At 39.3% G+C, this 21,710-nt stretch overlaps 3 protein-coding genes and 1 long non-coding RNA gene across 4 annotated transcripts in view; 3 read left to right on the forward strand and 1 right to left on the reverse strand.

The window, feature by feature from the left end:
* The window catches only part of coro7 (coronin 7), a 162,227-nt gene extending 156,674 nt beyond the window's left edge, over window positions 1–5,553 (forward strand). Inside the window, exons 18-28 of the mRNA XM_082180715.1 lie at window positions 404–490; window positions 576–718; window positions 1,756–1,860; window positions 1,952–2,037; window positions 2,137–2,278; window positions 2,380–2,469; window positions 2,669–2,785; window positions 3,389–3,524; window positions 3,644–3,735; window positions 4,173–4,259; window positions 4,347–5,553. Of these exons, the coding sequence (XP_082036841.1) occupies window positions 404–490; window positions 576–718; window positions 1,756–1,860; window positions 1,952–2,037; window positions 2,137–2,278; window positions 2,380–2,469; window positions 2,669–2,785; window positions 3,389–3,524; window positions 3,644–3,735; window positions 4,173–4,259; window positions 4,347–4,355 (1,094 nt within the window). The 3' untranslated portion in view covers window positions 4,356–5,553. The remainder of the gene's footprint in view (window positions 1–403; window positions 491–575; window positions 719–1,755; window positions 1,861–1,951; window positions 2,038–2,136; window positions 2,279–2,379; window positions 2,470–2,668; window positions 2,786–3,388; window positions 3,525–3,643; window positions 3,736–4,172; window positions 4,260–4,346) is intronic.
* On the forward strand, window positions 2,792–3,209 carry LOC309508167. Its single transcript, XR_014209419.1, has 2 exons — window positions 2,792–2,990; window positions 3,105–3,209. It is a non-coding gene; the product is annotated as an uncharacterized lncRNA (long non-coding RNA).
* A 792-nt stretch (window positions 5,554–6,345) lies between the features above and the next one.
* pam16 (presequence translocase associated motor 16) lies at window positions 6,346–10,390 on the forward strand. Its single transcript, XM_082182352.1, has 5 exons — window positions 6,346–6,479; window positions 6,959–7,043; window positions 8,688–8,824; window positions 8,931–8,996; window positions 10,234–10,390. The coding sequence occupies exons 1-5, from the start codon at window positions 6,477–6,479 to the stop codon at window positions 10,318–10,320; spliced, it is 378 nt and encodes a 125-aa protein (XP_082038478.1). The 5' UTR covers window positions 6,346–6,476; the 3' UTR covers window positions 10,321–10,390.
* Window positions 10,391–11,242: 852 nt separating this feature from the next.
* Window positions 11,243–21,710, reverse strand: part of glis2b (GLIS family zinc finger 2b) — a 42,041-nt gene continuing 31,573 nt past the window's right edge. The window contains exons 2-7 of the mRNA XM_082181574.1: window positions 20,608–20,824; window positions 20,399–20,529; window positions 17,422–17,604; window positions 17,206–17,339; window positions 16,245–16,363; window positions 11,243–16,170 (exon numbers count right to left, since the gene is read on the reverse strand). Coding sequence (XP_082037700.1) covers window positions 15,452–16,170; window positions 16,245–16,363; window positions 17,206–17,339; window positions 17,422–17,604; window positions 20,399–20,529; window positions 20,608–20,797 — 1,476 coding nt within the window. The 5' untranslated portion in view covers window positions 20,798–20,824 and the 3' untranslated portion in view covers window positions 11,243–15,451. The remainder of the gene's footprint in view (window positions 16,171–16,244; window positions 16,364–17,205; window positions 17,340–17,421; window positions 17,605–20,398; window positions 20,530–20,607; window positions 20,825–21,710) is intronic.

The following is a 21,710-nucleotide window of genomic DNA, read 5'->3' on the forward strand; positions in this document are numbered from 1 at the left end:
GATATTTTACTATTATTTATTTTATTCATATTTTTAATTAACTGAAAATATTAAAAAGTACTTTAATTTTAGTTGAATTTTTGGCAATGTTACTGTTTAGATTTAAACAGATTTTTTTTGTAATTGATATTTCCAGTTAGTAATTGTAGTGCTTCAAATTAAACCAATTTCAGTTGTTTTGCTTAAAGTTTTTCATTTCATTTAATCTTTATTTCATTTAAGTCATAGTTCACCTCAAAGTCAAAAGAAAATGTAGTTTGTAGCAAATTAATTGTTTGAAGGACAGCTGTGTCTTCAGGCATTTCATCAAAAGAAACCTAATTACACTCTGTCTGAACACTGAAATCTGAATGTCAGCATTGTTCTCTCTCTCTCTCTCTCTCTCTCTCTCTCTCTCTCAAAGCCGGTGATGATGCCAAGATCCGCGTGTGGCAGATTCCCAAAGGAGGCCTGACGGAAACCCTGACTGAGCCGGAGTGTGTTCTGCGGGGTAAGAAACCAGCACATGTGACCTCTGAACTGTAATAGCAGTAATTCTGTAGTGTTTGATTGACATGCCTCGCGACTAATGGCAGGACACACTGAGAAGATCTACTCCATCAAGTTCCACCCCCTCGCGTCCGGCCTGCTGGCTTCCTCCTCATACGACCTCACTGTACGACTGTGGAAACTGGAGACAGGAGAAGAAGTCACGCGACTCACTGGACATCAGGACCAGGTCTGTGTCTGTCTGTTTATCTGTCTGTCTGTCTGTCTATCCGTCTGTCTGTCTGTCTGTCTGTCTGTCTATCTATGTCTGTCTATCTGTCTCTCTCTCTGTCTATCTATGCCTGTCTGTCTGTCTGTCTCTCTGTCTGTCTGTCTGTCTGTCTGTCTGTCTGTCTATCTATGCCTGTCTGTCTGTCTATCTCTGTCTGTCTGTTTGTCCGTATATCTATCATCTGTCTGTCTCTCTGTCTATCTATCATCTGTCTGTCTCTCTGTCTATCTATGCCTGTCTGTCTGTCTCTCTGTCTGTCTGTCTGTCTGTCTGTCTGTCTATCTCTGTCTGTCTGTCTGTCTGTCTGTTTGTCCGTATATCTATAATCTGTCTGTCTCTCTGTCTATCATCTCTCTGTCTCTCTGTCTATCTATGCCTGTCTGTCTGTCTGTCTGTCTATCTATCTCTCTGTCTGTCCGTCTCTCTGTCTGTCTGTCTGTCTCTCTGTCTATCTATGCCTGTCTGTCTATCTGTCTGCCTGTCTCTCTCTCTGTCTGTTTAGATATGTATGTCTGTCTGTTTCTATCTGTCTGTCTTTCTAGGTCTGTCTGTCTATCTATGTCTGTTCGTCTGTCTGTCTATCTATCTATCTATCTATCTATCTATCATCTATGTCTGTCTATCTATCATCTGTCTGTCTCTCTGTCTATCTATGCCTGTCTGTCTGTCTGTCTGTCTCTCTGTCTATCTATGCCTGTCTGTCTATCTGTCTGCCTGTCTCTCTCTCTGTCTGTTTAGATATGTATGTCTGTCTGTTTCTATCTGTCTGTCTTTCTAGGTCTGTCTGTCTATCTATGTCTGTTTGTCTGTCTATATATCTATCTATCTATCTATCTATCTATCTATCTATCTATCTATCTATCATCTATGTCTGTCTATCTATCGTCTGTCTGTCTGTCTGTCTGTCTATCTATCTATCTATCTATCTATCTATTTAAGGTCTGTTTCAGGATGATTTTGTAGCCATGAAGGTAACTTGCTATGTTTTTCCTCAGATATTTGGCATGGCTTGGAGTCCAGATGGGAAACTGCTGGCCACTGTGTGCAAGGATGGAAAAGTGCGTTTATATGACCCACGCAAGTCCACAGCGCCCATCCAGGTTAGTTTAGCATCAAGTAAATCTTATCAAACTTCAGAAGCATAAAATATCATATGTTTGTGACCAAGTTTTCCTGTCTTTGTCCCTGCAGGAAGGCCCGGGACCTGAGGGCCATAGAGGGGCCCGTATAGTGTGGGTCTGTGATGGCAAGTACCTGATGGTTTCAGGATTCGACAGGTACAGTGTACCACAAATTTAGTCATAAATACAATAGAATTGGTACTGTCAGTGTCTGCCTGGCTCTAAAAGATTTGTAATGGTTTATTTCCTCCACAGTCGCAGTGAAAGACAGCTGTACCTGTTCTCCGCTGAGTCCTTGGCATCCGGGTCTGTGGCTTCTGCACCTGCTGACGTGTCTCCCTCGACCCTCATCCCGTTCTACGATCCCGACACCAGCGTCCTCATCCTCACTGGGAAGGTGCGCGAGTGTGTCCATATTCAACATTAAAAATGTCCACTAATTTACAATAACAACCAGATTAGTCCAACAATGTGTTTGTTGATCCCTTGGTCTTTCAGGGTGACACGCGTGTTTATATATACGAGATCGTGCCTGAAGCGCCGTACTTCATGGAATGTAGTAGTTTTAATTCCTCTGAACCACACAAGGTATGTTGTAATATTATTGTTGTAATATTCCTCTTGCCATCTTGTTATTAGTGCTATTATTGCAATTACATGTCATCAAGAGTTCATATTTTACCCTAAAAATGACATAAAAATAAATGATATTTTGCATTTAGCAGTGTTATTTTAGTACTGTTGATGTTTTTGGTATGGTTACAAATGTTGTACCGTTCCGGGACAGGGGTTGTGTTTCCTGCCGAAAACTGAATGTGATGTTTGTGATGTGGAAGTGGCTCGAGCCGTACGACTGGGCAAGACCACCATCGAACCCGTGGCCTTCAGAGTGCCCCGTGTCAGAGTAAGAGACCCTCACACCAACACAAGACAGCACTGACCTCTAGTGGGCATTTGGAGAGTACATAGATCAAGAGTAAAGAGTACACATTTTCATAATTTATTTAATAGTATGAAAACTAAGCATCATCATTAGTAGTTTAATATGTAAGGGATAATGTAGAGCGAGGCGGTTGTTATAGCGAATACAACCCCGACAGGCTGATCAGGCTTGAAGGGGTTAGATTCGCTATAACAACCGCCTCGCTCTACATTATCCCGCTTATTACATGGCTACCTACCAAATAAATCAATAATTTGACACAAAATATTTATTTAAAAAGGAGTTTATTGATTTAAAAACGATTGTATTGCTTCCGCTAAAGAAAATAGTCCGTTCCGTCTGTACGGTTAGAATCCTGCGTCCATAGCAACGCTCTGTTTTTCATGGCAACGGTGTGTTATACTTCGCAGCGGTCTGTTATCAAGAAATAACAGACCGCATTCTACATTAGAATTCAACCAAGCCATGTAATAAGATATTTTAATTGATACCTTTAGCTTGATCATTTCTGGGCACTTTTTCATGCTAAATGAACACATCTTTGCATCCGTCTTTCCTCCGCAGAAAGAGTTTTTCCAGGATGATGTTTTCCCTGAGACGTCAGTGTGGTGGGAATCATCTCTGAGCGCTGATGCCTGGCTCTCCGGATCCAACGGACAGCACCGCAAAATCAGCCTGAGGCCTAAAGACATGATGCCCGGTACAGCTCAACATCAACAAACACAAATCAAAGAATAATGCCTTTCCAAAACTGATATATATAAAAACTTCTGCTACACCATAGTCTTTAAAATACCCTTCATTATGTCCTTGTTTCAGTGAGTGAAGCACCAAAAGAGGCTCCTGTGAGGAAGTACCTGCCCTCCTCTGTCTATCTGGAGGAGAAAACTGATGAACAGAAGAAAGAGGAGGTATCTATCTATATGTCTATCTATCTATCTATCTATCTATCTATCTATCTATCTATCTATCTATCTATCTATCATCTATCTATCTATCTATCTATCTATCTATCTATCTATCATCTATCTATCATCTATCTATCTATCTATCTATCTATCTATCTATCTATATGTCTACCTGTCTATCTATCTATCTATCTATCTATCTAGCTATCTATCTATCTAGCTGTCTATCTAGCTATCTAGCTATATTTCTATCTGTCTGTCTATCTGTCTGTCTGTCTCTATCTGTCTGTCTGTCTCTATCTATCTGTCTGTCTGTCTGTCTGTCTATCTATCTGTCTATCCGTCTGTCAGTCCATCTGTCTGTCTGTCTGTCGTTTATCTATAGTTTGTTTCTGCCTGTATCTGTCTGTCAATCACTTGTGTTTGTGTATGTCCTTCAGTTGCTCAGTGCCATGGTGGCTAAGTTGGGAAACAGGGAAGACCCTCTGCCACAGGAGCTATATGAGGGAGTGGATGAAGAAGAGTGGGTGAGTGAAGAACCGAACACACACACACACACCAGCTGATTCATGACACTATGAATGTTCTAAATCCGGTCTGCGTGTGTGTTTCAGGACGACTAACACACAAGCCGTGCCTCGTGGTCCAGTCAGGGTGCCAAAGCAGACTTGGGGGACGGTCCTGCTGAATCTGAATCTGAATCTTGCCATTCCAGGGTGCCAATATAACTTTGAACCTCCTTAACGCTCCTTCAGCTTCACCTCCGGCGGCCTGCTGACTCACTCACACACACACACGCACACACACACACACACACACACTCCTATATCTTCCAGATAATCGACCCGTCATCTCTTTGCATTGGTTTAACTGGAGTTATCTGTTATTAATGGTTAAATATGATTCTTCACACATAAACACATTCATAAGATGTTCATCTCAGACGCATGACGTGCATTTAAAGTGCGACAGGGTTTTTTCTGTGTAATTTTTAATGATTGGCATGAGTTTTGTACTGCTTATTAACTGTATGATGACTGCATGATAAGCACACGCTTGCAACACAAAACCTCTGGATGTTTTCATTGGTGAAATGTGCACTTAATACCGTCATTTGACTTTTGAAATGTGGTTAAATGTACAATAATATCGTGGTAGTTTGTGGGATTAAATGTCGCCTCCTTTAGGTGCAAGAGACTTTTCATGTTCTCTGCGATATGATATGATATGATATGATATGATATGATATGATATGATATGATATGATATGATATGATATGATATGATATGATATGATGGTTTTTTAATATGTCTGGAGCAAAACTTTCTGTGTACCTCTAATTGAATGATCTGGAGTCTGTTGAAAACGCTCCTTTTTAAAACTGGAAAACAGTTTCTTTCTGCTCAGCCTCACGAACAGTATTAACACAAATCTACTTCATGAGGGTTTTTTCACTTAATCAGGTCTATCACAAGGCAATACAACTCATTTTTAACAGAACATGTTTACATATGTCAGGATCGTGCATCTTAAGGCACTTGTACCACGTGATGTCCTGTGCTTGACATGTGACCATTTACTCACACATTAACGGTCGATATTAATAGATATGTTAATGGTCTGCTAAGTGTCTTTTTAAAATGTGTGCTAATTTTGTTACCAATCGGATGTTTTTGGGATGCTTTTTTCACGACGCTTGTAATTGCGTTCATTTTAACCCTTTATAGGCAATAATGTTTTACACTTGTCTTTTGGAATGGAATCAAGTCTTGTTGGAATGTTGCCTCAAAATAAAACCTTGAGAGCTGAGAAATATGGAATTGAGTGCTGTATTTAATAATGATAATCACCACAATCATGTTATTAATAATGATATAATAATATGATTATTATAAATTATCATCACTGTCATATTTTTTTTCAACAAATTGTTATAGACACGATTTCATCTACTAATATAGAATATGTTACTTCTGTATTGTTCTTGACTGTTGTTGTTTTTTCCCCCAAAAATTTACATTTGCATTAAATTTGCATTTACAGGTGTGTAACCTGTATTGTAGAACAAAACCATTAAAAACAACCCATAATAAATTTCTAAGAGAACCCATCGCAAATTAAAATAAACTGAACAATTGTTATATTATATTATATTATATTATATTATATTATATTATATTATATTATATTATATTATATTATATTATATTATATTATATTAAAGTGGTACACCATAGCATTCCAAGGGATTCCATTATTAGAGTTATTTAAAGAATCTAAATATAGATAATTTTTCAGTTATTTTGGAAACTAAAATTATTATATATTTTTAATTTTTTATGCAACAATAACAAAAACAAGACAAGACAGTAATGAACAATAATAGACATTAATGAGGGAACAAAACCACATAGAATACTAAATTTGCTTAAATGTTTTACACCATAACATCTTACATGCAGTAGAGTTTTAAGAGTTCCTCAAGGAGTTTAGATACATATCAAACTCTTTCTTAAAAATAAAATGATTATATTTTATGTCCGTGTTGCCTTACAAATTGACTTCACAACTGTACTCCTCTGTCAGTCTGTCCTGCATTGACATCCTCCAGCCAGCAGGAGTCAGTGTGTGTCGTGTGTGTCGTGTGACTTTTCTTCGCCGGTTTTATCAACATTGATGGAGTTGCACGTGAAAACGTTCGTCCTCAACTGAAGTGTTTTAACATCAACACAGTAGATCTATCATGGTATGTTCATATATTCATATACAGATTATGGTCGTTTAATGTCGGTAGCTCTATATTTAATCTCAAGGAATGATATCGAATGGGTCATTCGCTATCAGATAGTCTTATGCAACGACCTTGTACTTCATTTTCATAATAATAGTAATGTCATATTATATTATGAACAGATCATTGTTATATGAGCGATTAATTAATATTTATGACGGCAGAAGTGATATAAAGAGGCTGGGTATTTTGTGAAGCAATGATGAAATATGTTGGCTTAAAAGACGTGTGTGTGTGTGTGTGTGTGTGTGTGTGTGTGTGTGTGTGTGTGTGTGTATATATATATTCTTTCATTCATTATTAAACATTATTTATGATGACCCTTTTTATTATGAAATAAGAATGTGTTGGTCATTTATGCTCCTCTGTATGCAATCTTAGGACCCTGTCCTAATGTTTTATGTTGTGTTTTGTATGTTTTTGTGTTCACACAGGCCAAATATCTGGCTCAGATCATTGTGATGGGCGCTCAGGTGGTCGGACGAGCTTTTGCAAGAGCTTTACGTCAAGAATTTGCAGGTTGATGCAAATTAATGCTGTATTATGTTCATTTATTTTCATATTTTAAGTCATTTCAGTATCATATTAATAATTAGTAGCAGGTTAATATTGTTAACATTTATCATTAATTAATTTCTCCCTATTTTACAATTGGTAAATGCTCTTGTTGTTAATATCATATTTATTTATCTAATTTTATTTAAAGGGATTGATCACCCAAAAATGAAGTTTCTGTCATTATTACTCACCCTCATGTCGTTCCAAACCTGTAAGACTTTCGTTCATCTTCAAAACACAAATTAAGATATTTGTTTGGCAAAAAACATAATTGTTCTCGAGAGCACGACGACACATGCGTGTTGTGTTGACACTAGAGTAGACGTTGTTGCATGAACGCGTGTTGGAGATGAATATTTTGTAAGTAAAGTGGTAAAATATTGTTGTTGGTTTTTTTGCTGCAAATCACTCGCGTCGCTTCATAATATTGAGGTAAAACCACTGGAGTCATATGGATTACTTTAATGATGTCTTTACTACCGTTCTGGGGCTTGAAAGTGGTAGTTGCGTAGCTGTCAATTGAGGGACAGAAAACTCTCAAATTTCATCAAAAAGATCTTAATTTGTGTTCTGAAGATGATGAAAGTCTAACAGGTTTGGAACGACATGAGGGTGAGTAAATGATGGCAGAATTTACATTTTTGGTTGAAATATCCCTTTAATGTCTCCATAAAATAAATGACATTTAAATAATACAAAAATAAAATAATTGTACATTTAAATCTATCTTCATTCATCTAATTCTATAATTTTGGGGCTCTTAAGAGGATATGACAGCATTACTAAAGTTTCTTAACTTGACTGATAAGATGACTTATTACACGGCTCTGTGGAATACTTGATTCTGATTGGTCAATCGCGCCGTCCAGCGGTAAATTATTCCCTGATAACGACCGCTCAAAGCAGATAACAGGCTTATCCATGTCACTGAAGTCAGTGCTATAACGTTACGCCTGCTAGGAACGGTTTTTCTTCACGAAAGTTTTGCGTTTGGTGAGCTAACAAAATATTAAAACTCAGTCGAATCAATATTTTGTGTACAGTTTATTTAATTATGCCATCCAGTATCATGGACTCGCTCTCTTGTTTCATACAAGCGCAGCTGCTGCCATTTTGTGACTGTTGTTTTGTACACTGTTGTATTATGAGGTACAAACAGGTACGATTTTAAAACAGTGTATTCTGAAATCAATATCTCTTATCCCCATAATTATTTATGTGGCAAATTGCTGTGTAATAAGTGATATGAATGACTGTTTGCCGTGTATCTCTTAAATGTCCGTTTAGTTTGAACTTGCCGCGCTGCTGCTCTCTCCGTGGAAGCTTTGCGTTTAAAGACTGAATAAAATATTTCAACTCAGATAAATATTTTGTGTCTAATTATTTGCTTATGTCGCAAGTAACGTTAGCCGTGTAATAAGCGGGATAATGTACGTCCCGCCGGTTGTGCTCGCTCCGCTTCGCGTCGGGGGCCTCATCACCCTGTCGGGGGGTTATTCTGAGATAACAACCGGCTGGATGTACATTATCCCTTACTTAATAATCAGCAATGTAAGGAATACTTGTGAAATATTACAGTAGTATGTTGTGTGAATGTGAATGCAGCCAGTCAGGCGGCTGCGGAGGCGCGGGGTCAAACGGGAAGACAGTCTGCGGCTGCGTCTAGTTTCACAGGAATGACTTTACAAGAAGCCCAACAGATCCTCAACGTCTCCACATTAACACCAGAGGAGATCCAGAAAGTAAGAGTCTGCTTCAGCAGTAACCAGATCAGCATTATACACTTATTATTACAGTATTCTGTGACTAAATATGGTTTAATTTGATGTGCTTTCATTTTCACTTCAGAATTATGAGCATTTATTTAAAGTCAATGACAAAGCTGTTGGCGGTTCTTTCTATCTTCAGTCAAAGGTAAGCAATGACGCTGTTAATCAAACTGATCATTTCTGTAGTTCCAGAGACATGTTTGTAGGTTTTTGTTAACATCAAGTCGCAGGGTAGTGCAAATTAAATGAGGTCAAGAGACATTTTGAAACCAAACACTCGAAATATAAAGAAGAGTCGTTTAGATTTAATAAATTGCATTTAAGTTGCGTTCTCATAGTCTTTTTCACAAAAATGCACCAAGAGATAGAAAATCTTTTAGAAAATAAAGAAATTAAGGCAATTGAATCCTTACATAATCTAAGGGGTCGTTTACACAACACCGTTTTCAACTAAAAACTGGAAACTTTTTGCATATTCTGGCCGTTCATTTACACAACAACAACATTTTGGGGGCCTGAAAAATGCTAACTTTGGAAAATGTGTTTTAAAGTGCACGTTTTTTGAAAACGATACCGTTATCGTCTGTGTGTAAACTACAAAAACGTGAATTTGTGAAAACTGTGACGCGTTACGTGTTCAGTCTATAGGTGTGTAGTGTTTCTTTACAAAGTGACATCTCCATCTACTGGCCCGACATGAATGATACAGCATTTAAGACCTTATTCGCTTTGAAAATATTGTCGCCTGGACGTGAAAAACTTCAGTTTTTAGTAGGGATGTGTGATATATCGGCCCCCATATCGGTATCAGCCGATATATGTTCATTTTTAATGTTATCGTTATCTGCCTGATAAGAAAATGTGTCGGATATATTACAGCTGATAAATAATGGATTAATTCTTTCAGCTGAGACACTTCAGATAAGCACCGTTCACCATGATGGTTTTGAATCACTTGAAATATGATTGAAATCACTTCAAAAAAGGAAAATATAGGTTACATAAAATGATAAATTAATTTTGTGCTTGGGACATGGCTTTTACTTGTTTCTGAGACTTTTTGTTTTTGTAATCAGACTCTCTCTCTCTCTCTCTCTCAAAAAAAATAAAAAATAAATATATATATATCTCGGCCGATATATCGGTTATCGGCTTTCAAATATAAAGAATTCTCGTATCGGCCAAAATTTTCATATCCGTGCATCCCTTGTTTTTAGTACATCGTTGTCGTGTAAACGTATCCTTAGAAGATTCTTAACCTGTAAAGAAGGTAAAGTCTCTCCTTACTGAAGTACGTTTAGAATCAGCAGTTAGATAAAAACACGCTTGTAATTACCAGTAAATCCAGCGACATCATAGAAATAACGATTGGACTCTTGTAGGTGGTGCGAGCGAAAGAGCGTCTGGATGAAGAGCTCAGCATTCAAGAGCAGGACCAGAAGAAAGCACCACAGCAGCATCAGACATGATCTCCATCCTCACATCCTCCCACTGTAATTATCACCCAGACCCCCCAATAAAGCCTCTTCTTTTTCTACATCCAAATGTCAATCATTTCTTTATTCATCCGTCAAGAGTGGAGGAGTATTTTCTGGACATTACGTGATGGAATGAAGGAACTTCATCTGGAATGTTCTTGAGTTCTAGAATGTTGGATCAGGGATTTGTTGGACTTAAGCCAGAACTTTTCAACGTATTAAAATATGTTCACTACTGTTCAAAAGTTTGGGGGCCGTAAAATGTTATGTTTTTGAAAGAAGTCTCTTATGCTCACCAAGGCTGCATTTATTTGATCAAAAATACAGGAAAACAGTAATATTGTGAAATATTACACTTTACCTTTTTTATTGTAATTTATTTTATTTTATTCCTGTGATCAAAGCTGAATTTTCAGCATCATTACTCCAGTCTTCAGTGTCACATGATCCTTCAGAAATCATTCTGATATGATGATTTGATGCTCAAGAAACATTTCTGACTATTATCAATGTTGAAAACTGTTGTGCTGCTATACTTTTTTCATGATTCTTTGATGTATAGAAAGTTCAGAAGAACCGCATTTGAAATAGAAATCATTTGTAACATTATAAGTGTCTTTACTGTCACTTTTGGTCAATTTAATGCATCCTTGCTGAATAAAATGATGTATTCATCCTTGTGTTCATGTTTAACGTAATGATCTGGATTCAATACACGGTGAGCTGTTTCAACAACATTTAAAACTGTAAAACAAGTCCTCTTCACTGTAATTCAACACTTGAAGTCTACAGGTCAAAACATTTTGGATTTAAAAAGCAGTTGTGGGTGAATGAACTGTAATAATCTACTGAGTGGATTTTTCTTCAGTAAAATGTCCATCTGTTTCCAGCTATGAAAGATTGGCCAGACAAGGTTAGTAAGTGATTTTATTACACCTATCATAACACATTCATGTTTTAGTCGTGGATGTACTTTTGAAACATTATTTAAATTTGTTATCGCCATGTAACATCTTGCTTATAATATTGTAAGTCACACCATAAATACTGTCAGTGTGAAGCAATACAACATGTGTTGCCATTCGAGTGATGAATGTTAGATTATCCTTGCTGGTTGCTTGACGCATATTACTGTTAAACACACACGTATATATATATATAAATATATACTCAACGTCTCATCTGAGGTTGTGAGTCCCTAGTCTGGGTTAATACTGTAAACATTTCAGCTTTCTGTACACGAATGTCCCAAACAAAAAAGACGCAGCAAAACACAATATTTATATATATATGTATATGTCAAATGCAAATTTATTAAACATTTGTTTCTTTTATTTTCATTGACATCCTTATCAATATCGTAATAAAATTCCTCTAAAACAGGAGCACACACACCTATGTTGTACCAACTGGAGACTTTGACAGCTCTAAAATTCTGCATGTTCGGCTTCAGAACATGATGCTGGGAAAAAATATATATTTATTTATTTATATATATATTTATTTTCATATACTGTATTACATCTACATTTCAACTATAATAAAAGGCACTTGGAAAAAAAAAATTAAAATACTGATATACAAAAATGTGCAAAAAAGAAAAGAAAAAATACAAATGGATACTGGCCTTTCCAGGCCATAGTCTTTTTGTTAACCCTTTGTGCATCTCTGCGTCAAGAATTGTGAAACTATTATTAGTTTACTTTAGGAACAAACAAACTTCTTTACTTTTATTGTGAGCTGATTTTATTTTTTATTTATTCTAATATGGTGCTTAATTTATGTACCGTGTGTATTTATTTTTTTGTACATCATTTGTGTTTAACTGCATTTAATATTTAAATTTGAATATCTAGCTATGACGTCATCCCTGCCATTGAACGTATTGCTTAAGTCTCTCACATACAGTTGTAGTAACGGGAACGCACCATCATTTTATCAAGGCCTTTGGAGTCTCCTGTGAGAAACAGTGCATCTGTCTTCAGAGTGCTCAAAGGGTTAAAGGTTCAAACAGCTTATCTGATATTGAACATTGATGTAGACCTTAACAGGTCTGTGTCAGTATCAGCTTTCTCCAGACAACAACATGAGGGGAGGGAGTAGGAGAAGGTGGACAAAGAGATTTCCAGCTTGTTGGAAAGACACAAGGGTTTATTAAAATGTCATTTCCGTTGAACCCTCCTAAATGCATGCGGATGTCAAAGCTCTGCAAACCTGAGAGGATTTTGTTCGATTACTGCATGTGTTTGTTTTAAATGTGAGGGTTTTTGACTCAAACCCTTCCTGCAATCTAATCGATCACCTCCTCCTGTCATTTCTCCCTCTTTCCTCTCAATTAATCAGCTGGAGAAAGCTGAACATAGAGTAGCGATAGCAGAAACGAAGACATAAAGCAACTTCAACATCAGGAAATGTCACGTCCAAAAAACAAAAGTCAGTAAAACAAAACAGCATTAATTGTATAGTTTCCACAAACAATAAAACAAAATAATTATGGAATAAGACTCTTGAGTGTAAAAATGGTTTGGAGAGGAGGGTGGGGTACATGCTTTAAGGAAGTGCGATTATTTCAGTCGGAATGTTTTTACATTCGTTTGTTTTCTAAAACAGTTATTTTTTTTATTTTTTTTGCCAATCTATGGGGGGGATAATGGCTGTTATTGAAGGATGCTTTAACTATGTCATCTCTGTTACAGAGACGTGCCTGAGTTCAGGAGAGAAGACTTGATCAAGAGTGTTATTTTAATCTGAATGAGGTCTTGATGGCGACAGGCTGATCATTAGTGGAGGATGACAATGACTGCATTAAGTCTCTCTCACTTGACCCACTTCAGGAATTCAATGCACCTCTCAACACAAGCATCAGGACATTGCAGATACACAGAAGGTTGATTTTGCTATTTATTAATTCATATAGAATATGAATATATGATGATTATTTTCTGAATGTCATGACATGCCTTAAAGGTTGTGTTGTATAACTTGATGTTTCTAGATTTGCACAGAATCAGTTTTGAGTTTTCATTTTCAGTTTGTATGATTAACAAAATAACACATCATGCAACTGGGCAAAATCTGAAGCAAATGGGGTCAAATGTGAAAACGTAGTTCTTGGAGCGTTGCCTTAGAACGTGTGCAATGTGACGTCAGGAGTTACCCTGAAACTTGACGCTTGAACGAGAAAGTTGATGTGGGTCATGTGAAAGGGTCTTAATTCAAAATGCTATCTTTTGGACACCTGAATAGTGTTTTCTGCACTTTATTATTAAGTCCCTACTTCAATCTCTGGGTATACGTTTATATTTTTAGCACAGTGATTTAATATGGGACAAACTATGAAAGCAAAGTTCTGTTAAACAAACTAGGCCCTTAACTGTTGCGATACACCCAAACTGGTGTATTGCAAGTGTCAATGTGTTCATTGGGTTGTGGATAGCTGTTATTTTAAACATCCCACTATTCTGCATCAGCCAAAGGTTCTTCGTTCTTCTACCCTGCCAAGCTAGTATACTGCAAAGCAGGATAATACTGTTAAATCTAGCCCTTTGTTCAGATAGTAGTGTGCAGTACATTTGATGACCAGAAGATGGCACTATTTACAACAATGCCATGTCCTATGGGGCGTTAGCATGACTGGGTGAGTGTGCCCTTCTATGACTTAAAACTCAGTCAGTCTGAGCCTTGTGTCTGTAGATCTCTTATTCAACAAAATAGAGCTAGTCAAGGTTTTCTATTTCCTCCTCCTCAGAGGACAGATTGTCGTACATACTTGTCTATTTTTATTCAATGATGTATGCTTACAATGCAGTGACACAGCTAGCAGCAAATGCAAGGTTCGTCATATAGCTTGCAATAGCATTGAGCTAAGGAAGTTCACTTGCAAGGGATGCAGATGGTGTCTGCTGACTGAGGTGGGACTTGGGACAGTCCGAAGCAGGAGGGTACCAAGTGTACAATCCTGCCCCTGGAGGGCCACCTTGCAGGAGAATTTAGCTCTAGCCCTAATTAAACACACCTTAACCAGCTACTCAGTGTCTTTAGGATAACTAGAACTTCCAGTCAGGTGTGTTGGAGATAAATTCTGCAGGAAAGGGGCATTCCAGGAAAAGGATTGGTCTTAAGCGTACAACAGATGCTGATTGTTGGCAAGTGAACGAGCTGCTCTCGTTTGACCTACGACCTCAGCACCTCTCTGCAAACCTGACCAAACCCATACGAGTTAGCCTCAAAGATCTCAAGCTTGCTAAGCTTAGAGGTCTTATTGTAATGCACGGAATGGCTTGAAAAAAAATAGCATACATTTGTGTCTTTAGTGTGTTGCGTACACTGTCGTCCAAAAGTTTCTCTTACACATAAATACACAGAAATTGTCTCTTGAAGCAAGGGCACAGATTCTCAAGTCTGCTGTTTAGATCAGTGCTCTCATAAAAAAGAAAACAAGGTGTACAAGACTTGGGGTGTCCAATCCTGCTTCTGGAGGGCAACCTTCCTGCAGAGTTTGGACCAAGGGTGGGCAACTTTGGCCCTTGAGGTCCACTGTCATGCAGAGATTAGCTCCAACCCTGATCAAACTAACCTGACTGTAATTTTTGTGTAGGTTGTTCAGGTGTGTTTGGTTGGGGTTGGAACTTAATCTGCAGGACTATGGACCTTGAGGGCCATAATTGCCCACCTCTGGTTTAACCCTAACCATAATCAAATACATCTGAATTAACTGACCAATTTATCTAGGTCATCAGGATTACTTTAAACTTCCAAGCAGGTGTGTTGGAGCAGGTTGGAGCTAAACTCTCCAGGAAGATGGCCCTCCCGTAGCAGGATTTGATATCCCTAACCCCTGGCAATAAAATAAGCCAGATTGAGAATGAAATGGAGGTGAATGTTTGGGCTCTTTCCAAGCTGTTATGGTGATTTAGTTTCCTCGTTATTACCACAAGAAACAGGTAGCCGTGTCTGTCTGAAAGGTAGAAATTAGAACCGAAGTACTAAAAGTTGAAGAAGAGGGCGTCACCTCCATGCAGAACTGAATTTGTTTTGTGAAAACCCCCCTCAGGCTTGCCTCTGACCTCTGACCCATGTTCCACCCCCACCCTTCCCCTGCCGTTCTTCTGGAATGTCATGCTCAGTTGACCACAGCTGGCTTCAGCACCACCTGGCCAGAGGGGATGACAACCCAAGACAGGGGGTCGTGAGACACTCCCGTAGACAGGTTGAGTACGCCACCGTGGATCTCGTCCTCGCCTTCCTCGCCCCTGGTCTTGCCCTTGGCATGGTCCCTGCGCTCCGAGCCCAAAATGGGAACCATGGGCAACCCCAGCGTGGAAGATGAGAAGGTATGAGACAGCAATGGTGACTTGGCTAGGCCAAGTGGGGAACCGCTGAAGGACAGAATGGGCGTCCCCCCAAGCCCAGCTGAAGGGGAGCTCGGGCAGCCCAGAGTGCTCAAGTCCAAGGGGCGGGGACTGAGGGGGGACAAGGGGAGGGAGCCTCCAAGACCCTGCAGACCGTGACCACCCAAAAGAGCAGCAGCAGCACCAGGAATGATGATGTGGGCCCCGCTGATGTAAGTCAGCTCAGATTCTTTCCCCACCCCAGCGATCGGCCCTGGCTTCATCAAGGAGCCCACCCCACCCGGACCTCCCTGATCCTGGGCTACAAAGTGCCCATGAGCCTTGATATGCTTCCTCAAGGAGCTGGGGTCCGTGTAGCGTTTCAAGCAGCCCACCATCTTGCAGTAGTAGGGCTTGTCCACATAGTGTGTGCGTGTGTGTTTGAACCGGTCACTGGAATTGGAGTAGCGCTTGTTGCAGCCCTCGTAAGGACAGATGTAGGGCTTCTCTCCTGAAATACAAGCACCAAGTTAGCCAGGTCATGCAATCTTCATGTACTATCTATAATTTTATCTTGGCACTGACCTGTGTGTGAGCGGTTGTGAATCTTGAGGTTCTCCAGTCGGGAGAAGCTCTTGTTGCAAGTTGGACAACGGTGAGGTTTTTCATTGGTGTGAGTGCGGATGTGAATCAGCATCTTGTACCTAATGAGGCAGACATTAGACTTAAGGGTGAGTGTTATGTGAAACTTAAAATTGGCTGCAGTTGCAACATTTTCCTTTCCAAGGAAATTAACCAAAAAAATTGCTTATATGGTTAATATAAAAAAAAATAAAAAAAATCCCTAAAATAAGATTTTGTAGATATTGTTATTTGATATATTACAATATTATTCATTAAGAATAGGACTTTTTTGCAGTGTTGTGTATGGTGTATAGTGCATGTGTGGTGCCGATTGGCAAGTCCCTATATTAAGAGTTTTCAGCCTGCATAGACACCAACTACCAAGAGGGCACCAAACAGCATGTTAGACCCCCCAGAATGCAGATTTATTTGTATAGGACACCCATTTGGACAGCAGCAGCCCTGGTGGCGGGAGAAGTTGGTGCTCCTCTGGTCATCTCAAGTTGCACTTTCTTATAGTGACCATTTTACTTTCTTTTTATTTGCAATATAACATTTTTACTTCCTTTTAATTTTTTTATTAGTGTATTTAAATGTTCATTTAGTTTAAATATGCATGGTTCCTTTTAGTTTCTTGAATATTCATGGTTACTTTTTAGTTTATTAAATATTAATGGTTACTTTGTGATCTTATAATTTAAAAGGCAAATTTGGTGTTTAAAATGTAAATATAATTGTCATTAGAAACAACAACAGTTTGTTTATTTTTCAGCATGTTTTATAACATAAAGTGTTTGTTTAATGCGTTTCATTTAAATGTTTTCTTTCTACTGTATTAATACTGTATATCATGATAAAAGCTTCACCAATTATCAAGAAATGAAAATTGGATTACTATTGTATTTAGGGTAAAGCTACACACCTGGCGTTGAATCCCCGTCCTTTGCGTGCACACCCCTCCCAGTGGCAACAGTACCCAGAATCCTTCTCAGGCTTCACATGGAAGTCGTTGACATGATCCACCAGGTCTTGCAAGGAGTCAAAAAGCAGGTGGCACTGTGACATGAAAAAATATGCACAATGAGCTCAGGTGAAAAATACACTTTAGCATCTGCGTTGAACTGCTTCAATTTCTCACCTTTCTCCAGCGACAGGCCAGCTGTTCATCTGCGGAGAGGTCTGGAGAAGCTCTTGTGTCCCTGGGCTGCCGAATGAACATGGAGGAAGGCAGGTGAAGCCCTCCTCCTCCTCCAATGGGCACAAAGAACTGGAACGCTTGAGATGTGGCTCCTCCCTCCACGTAACGGATATGAGCCGAGTCCTGCGGGAACCAAGCGAGAAAAGGCAAACATAATTCAAGCCTCTTTATCTTTTTTACAGCAGGACAGTGAATCTAGTAATAGTTGTTAAACTGACAGTAACAGGAGCTACAGGAGGTCCGTGTTCTGTAATTGTCCTCACAGCAGGAGACTCTAAAGAGCGTTTTGCTGGATGTGGCCGCGCATTGTCCTCGTGTTTCTGCCCCCAGCTGTGCTGATCTGAACACTATGCTCAACCACAAATTTTAGACTTTATTGAGAGAAGCGAGATGGCAAGCCACCAATACTACAGAATAATACACAGAGCTTTGTTTTGCACAATTGCTCCCTTAGGGTGCTTTTACACTGGCAGTTTAGTTTGAAACAACGCACGGTTCGCATTAAAAACTGGTAATGTGAAAGCTGTCATGCGGACCCGGGAGAGCCCTGGGGTACCGAACCCAAGACTACCTGTGGGAGGTGGTCTGAGATCGGTTCCACTCGAAATGTGGCTCGATCGTGTGAATGTGAAAGCAACTCGGACTTGGGTGCGCACTTGTTCAGGAAGGTAAGTAACCTGTGCATGCGTATTAGCTGATATCCTTAGTTCAACAAAACACACGTACGGGATGACAGTGGTCAAGTGAGAGTGAGTCTACAGTGTAACTATGCATATGTAACCGGTCCTACTCGATCCACTATGAGTGGGATTCGAACCGGCGTCTCCAGCATGGGACGCAGGCACGCTAACAAGGACATTAAATGTCGCAGTCTCTAGCGTCTGTTGCTAGTGCACCTCTTGAGATCAGGGGAGTGAGGTTTACCCAAACAGCTCTAACCCCCCCTAAACCTCACTCCCATTTGGGTCACAGCAATTGAAAATGGTTATACACGACCCGCTCTGAGTGGGATTCGAACCAGCATCTCTGACATGGGAGGACATGACAAGGACGCTAAAGACCGGAGTCTCTGGCATCTGTTGCTAGTGCCCCTCTTGATATCAGGGGAGTGAGGTTTACCCAAACAGCTCTAACCCCCCCTAAACCTCACTCCCATTTGGGTCACAGCAATTTTAAATGGTTATACACGACCCGCTCTGAGTGGGATTCGAACCAGCATCTCTGACATGGGAGGACATGACAAGGACGCTAAAGACCGGAGTCTCTGGCATCTGTTGCTAGTGCCCCTCTTGAGACCAGGGAAGTGCCGTCCTCAGGACGTGATGATTTTGTTCTCTTCAGCTTTATTTGCAAATGTTTTATGCGATATTCCAATTTTGCGCACAAGTTAAGTTTGCAACTTTGGATGGAAACAGCTTATGGCACAAACGTGCTATATGAGTTGGCAAAGCTTAATGCTTAGTGTTATAGGGATGTGTTCATATTTCTCACCCTACGTGTGAGCAATAGTAATAGTGATGCTTAGGAAGAATTAATTAGAGGAGAAACAATGAGGACTTTGACTGCACAACAGTGTCGTTGCTGTCTGGGAAGGTTTTGGTTATGTGAGAAATGTGCATGGAGAATTGTGTAAAATGTGGCTGATTGCTCTGCTCTTCGGTGGTGCCATCATCTAAGACCTGGCCACTGTTCATCCATTGGCTTGAAGGAGGGGTGGCAGGCATCGGAGACACACATAGGCACAAAAAGCCATGCATCTCGTTCCCAATTCAATTTTGAGTGAATTGAATTAAGCAGAAAGAGCTCTGTGTGGCTGTACCTCGCTAAATCTGATTTAACCTTGTGTCCCAGCCGTCAGCCCCACGGACAGAGAAAGAGACACTTTTGTGAAGGGACACAGGGGGCATTTGATAAGAAACAACACCACATCTGGGTCAGCGAGGGTAACATATCTGAATGTCTCTGTCGAAGGGAGGTGGAGGACAGGCCGGTGCATGTAATGCGCTTTAATGCTAATGAACTAAATCGAATCACCATCAGAACTGAGTCTTTGGCTGCTTCTTAGTCTCTAATGCTGCTCCTCACCTCTGCTGATTTGCTTAATGAGCAAGATATCTCATTTAAGAAGTAGTAAACCTAGTCTAAAGCTAATTATAGTACACTTAAAGGGACACAGCAAAAAAGTTTCTCAAAAAGAGTTTTTTTCATCTTGCATTTAAGTTAAAATATCTACAAATCCTTAAAACAAGACACATTTAAGATTGCATATGAAGTGAACTTATTTTAAAACATGTATTTTTTTCTTTATGCACTGGCAGATTTTTTTCCGCCGAAAATACATTAAAATAGTAACATTGTAAGATATTATTACAATTTAAAATACCTATCTTTTTATTTGAATATATTTTAAAAAGTAATTTATTCCTGTGATTAAAGCTGAATTAATCCAGTCTTCAGTGTCACATGATCCTTCAGAAATCATTCTAGTATGATGATTTGATGCTCAAGAAACATTTCTGATTATTATCAATGTTAAAACCACTGCTGCTTAATATTTTTGAGGAAAGCGTGATTTCAGTATTCTTTGATTAAGAAAGTATTTTGTAATGGCATACATGTCTATGCTGTCACTTAAACTTTTAACTTGTATTAAAGATACATTCTGTAAAAAAATGTATATGAAGCAGTGTTGCGTCTTATTTCTAAGATAATTTTGATCTTGAATTTTATTTCAACTGGACAAAAAGTCAAAAAGCCTTGTTAAAAACCTATGAAGTCATATTTTCAAATGGTCTGCAGCGTACAACCCAAAATGTCAATTTAACGGATCAGAAAACTGAGTTTTTGCTACTAATAGTACTAGTATATTTAGACTTGAATAGCCATGCTGTGCTCTTCTCTAGCGTTGTCGACTTACCCCGTGGAAAATGTGAGCTGACCCGTTCCCGTTGGAAAGATCCGGAGAGCAGGCGGTGTTGCGGGAGGACGGGGACATGCTGAGGTCCACGGCGGGCGGTGTGGGGGTCTCGGACTTGTCCTGCAGGACACCTGCAAACACACACATCTCTGTTATACTCCCTGCAATTATATTTTATGTCATATTATACAGAATCTCTCTGTGTTTACCTGTGTGTGGGGAGGCAGGAGACGCTGGAATGATGACTGCGGTACCGTCGTCTGTCATCCGCAGCTGCCCGGCCCCCCTGGCGTGTATGGGAGAGGGAGAGAGAGTGGGCGGAGACATGGTGCCTCTGTCCCGCCCACCGACACGCCCCCTGGGCACCTTCAGGTCCAGTGGCTCATCTAAGGACAGCATGACAGCATGCGGACCGGAGCCTGAAACCTTTACAGACAGACACAGAGAGCAATTTAGGTGAGAATTGAAACATACACAGGAATCCTGTAACAGTAGGACATTTGTTGCATGAGAGCAGTGAGCAGAGTTGTTGCATTCATAATACCATCATGATTTTCATGAATCCAGAAGTGCTCCATAAGGGTAGGTGTAATGGTTATCATTCAGATGGGAAGGTTGTTTTGTGGATTTTGGTGACAGTTGTAGAGGCATCTCTACTTTTTAAATGTAATATGTTTAGCATGGTAATGGCTAATAATGTTAATGTATTTAGTCTTGGGGAAATAGATGTGCTACTCTGTACAGGACTTGCTACTGCCAATAAATACATGACACGCTGCTGTGAGCAAGACATACTGTACAAATAGCATCTATGAAATCACCCCACTTGTGCTCCTCACGGTCAAAAATGGCCGCATTGGAAATGAATGGGAGACAAATTTCATCTTGTGGAAACTTTTGGTACTGCCGCCAAACAAATGGCAAATTTTTTTAAGATACCAAACTCAAATTTGGAACACAACTTGTATAGATTTGTGGATTTGATTTTATTCCAGTTTTAGAGTAAAACTTCCATCCATCCATCCATCCGTTTTTGATATAATATTTCATATTCAAATTTAAAATAATATTTTTGGGCATTTTTCACAATCAACGTAACTTTTTTTAACTTCACTTTTTTTAACTTTTCACAATAATCTGCCAAGTGTCGTCTTTGAATAGAGATCAAAAATAAGTCTGTGCTCTAAACCATTCAAGAATTATGACAGTTTAAGTTGGAAATTTGCTCAAAAAGTGAATAAATGGATAATAAATACAGCGTAAATATAATTTAGTACCATCAAATCCCCTAAAAATACAAAATATTAAATAA

This window comes from Leuciscus leuciscus (genome assembly GCF_965113295.1).
Source record: "Leuciscus leuciscus genome assembly, chromosome: 1".
Classification (NCBI taxonomy): Eukaryota; Metazoa; Chordata; class Actinopteri; order Cypriniformes; family Leuciscidae; genus Leuciscus; species Leuciscus leuciscus.

Coding starts and splice junctions, on each gene's coding strand:
- pam16 (XM_082182352.1), top strand. Junction 7,044..8,687: donor TTTACGTCAAGAATTTGCAG/GTTGATGCAAAT, acceptor ATGTGAATGCAG/CCAGTCAGGCGGCTGCGGAG. Junction 8,825..8,930: donor CACCAGAGGAGATCCAGAAA/GTAAGAGTCTGC, acceptor TTTTCACTTCAG/AATTATGAGCATTTATTTAA.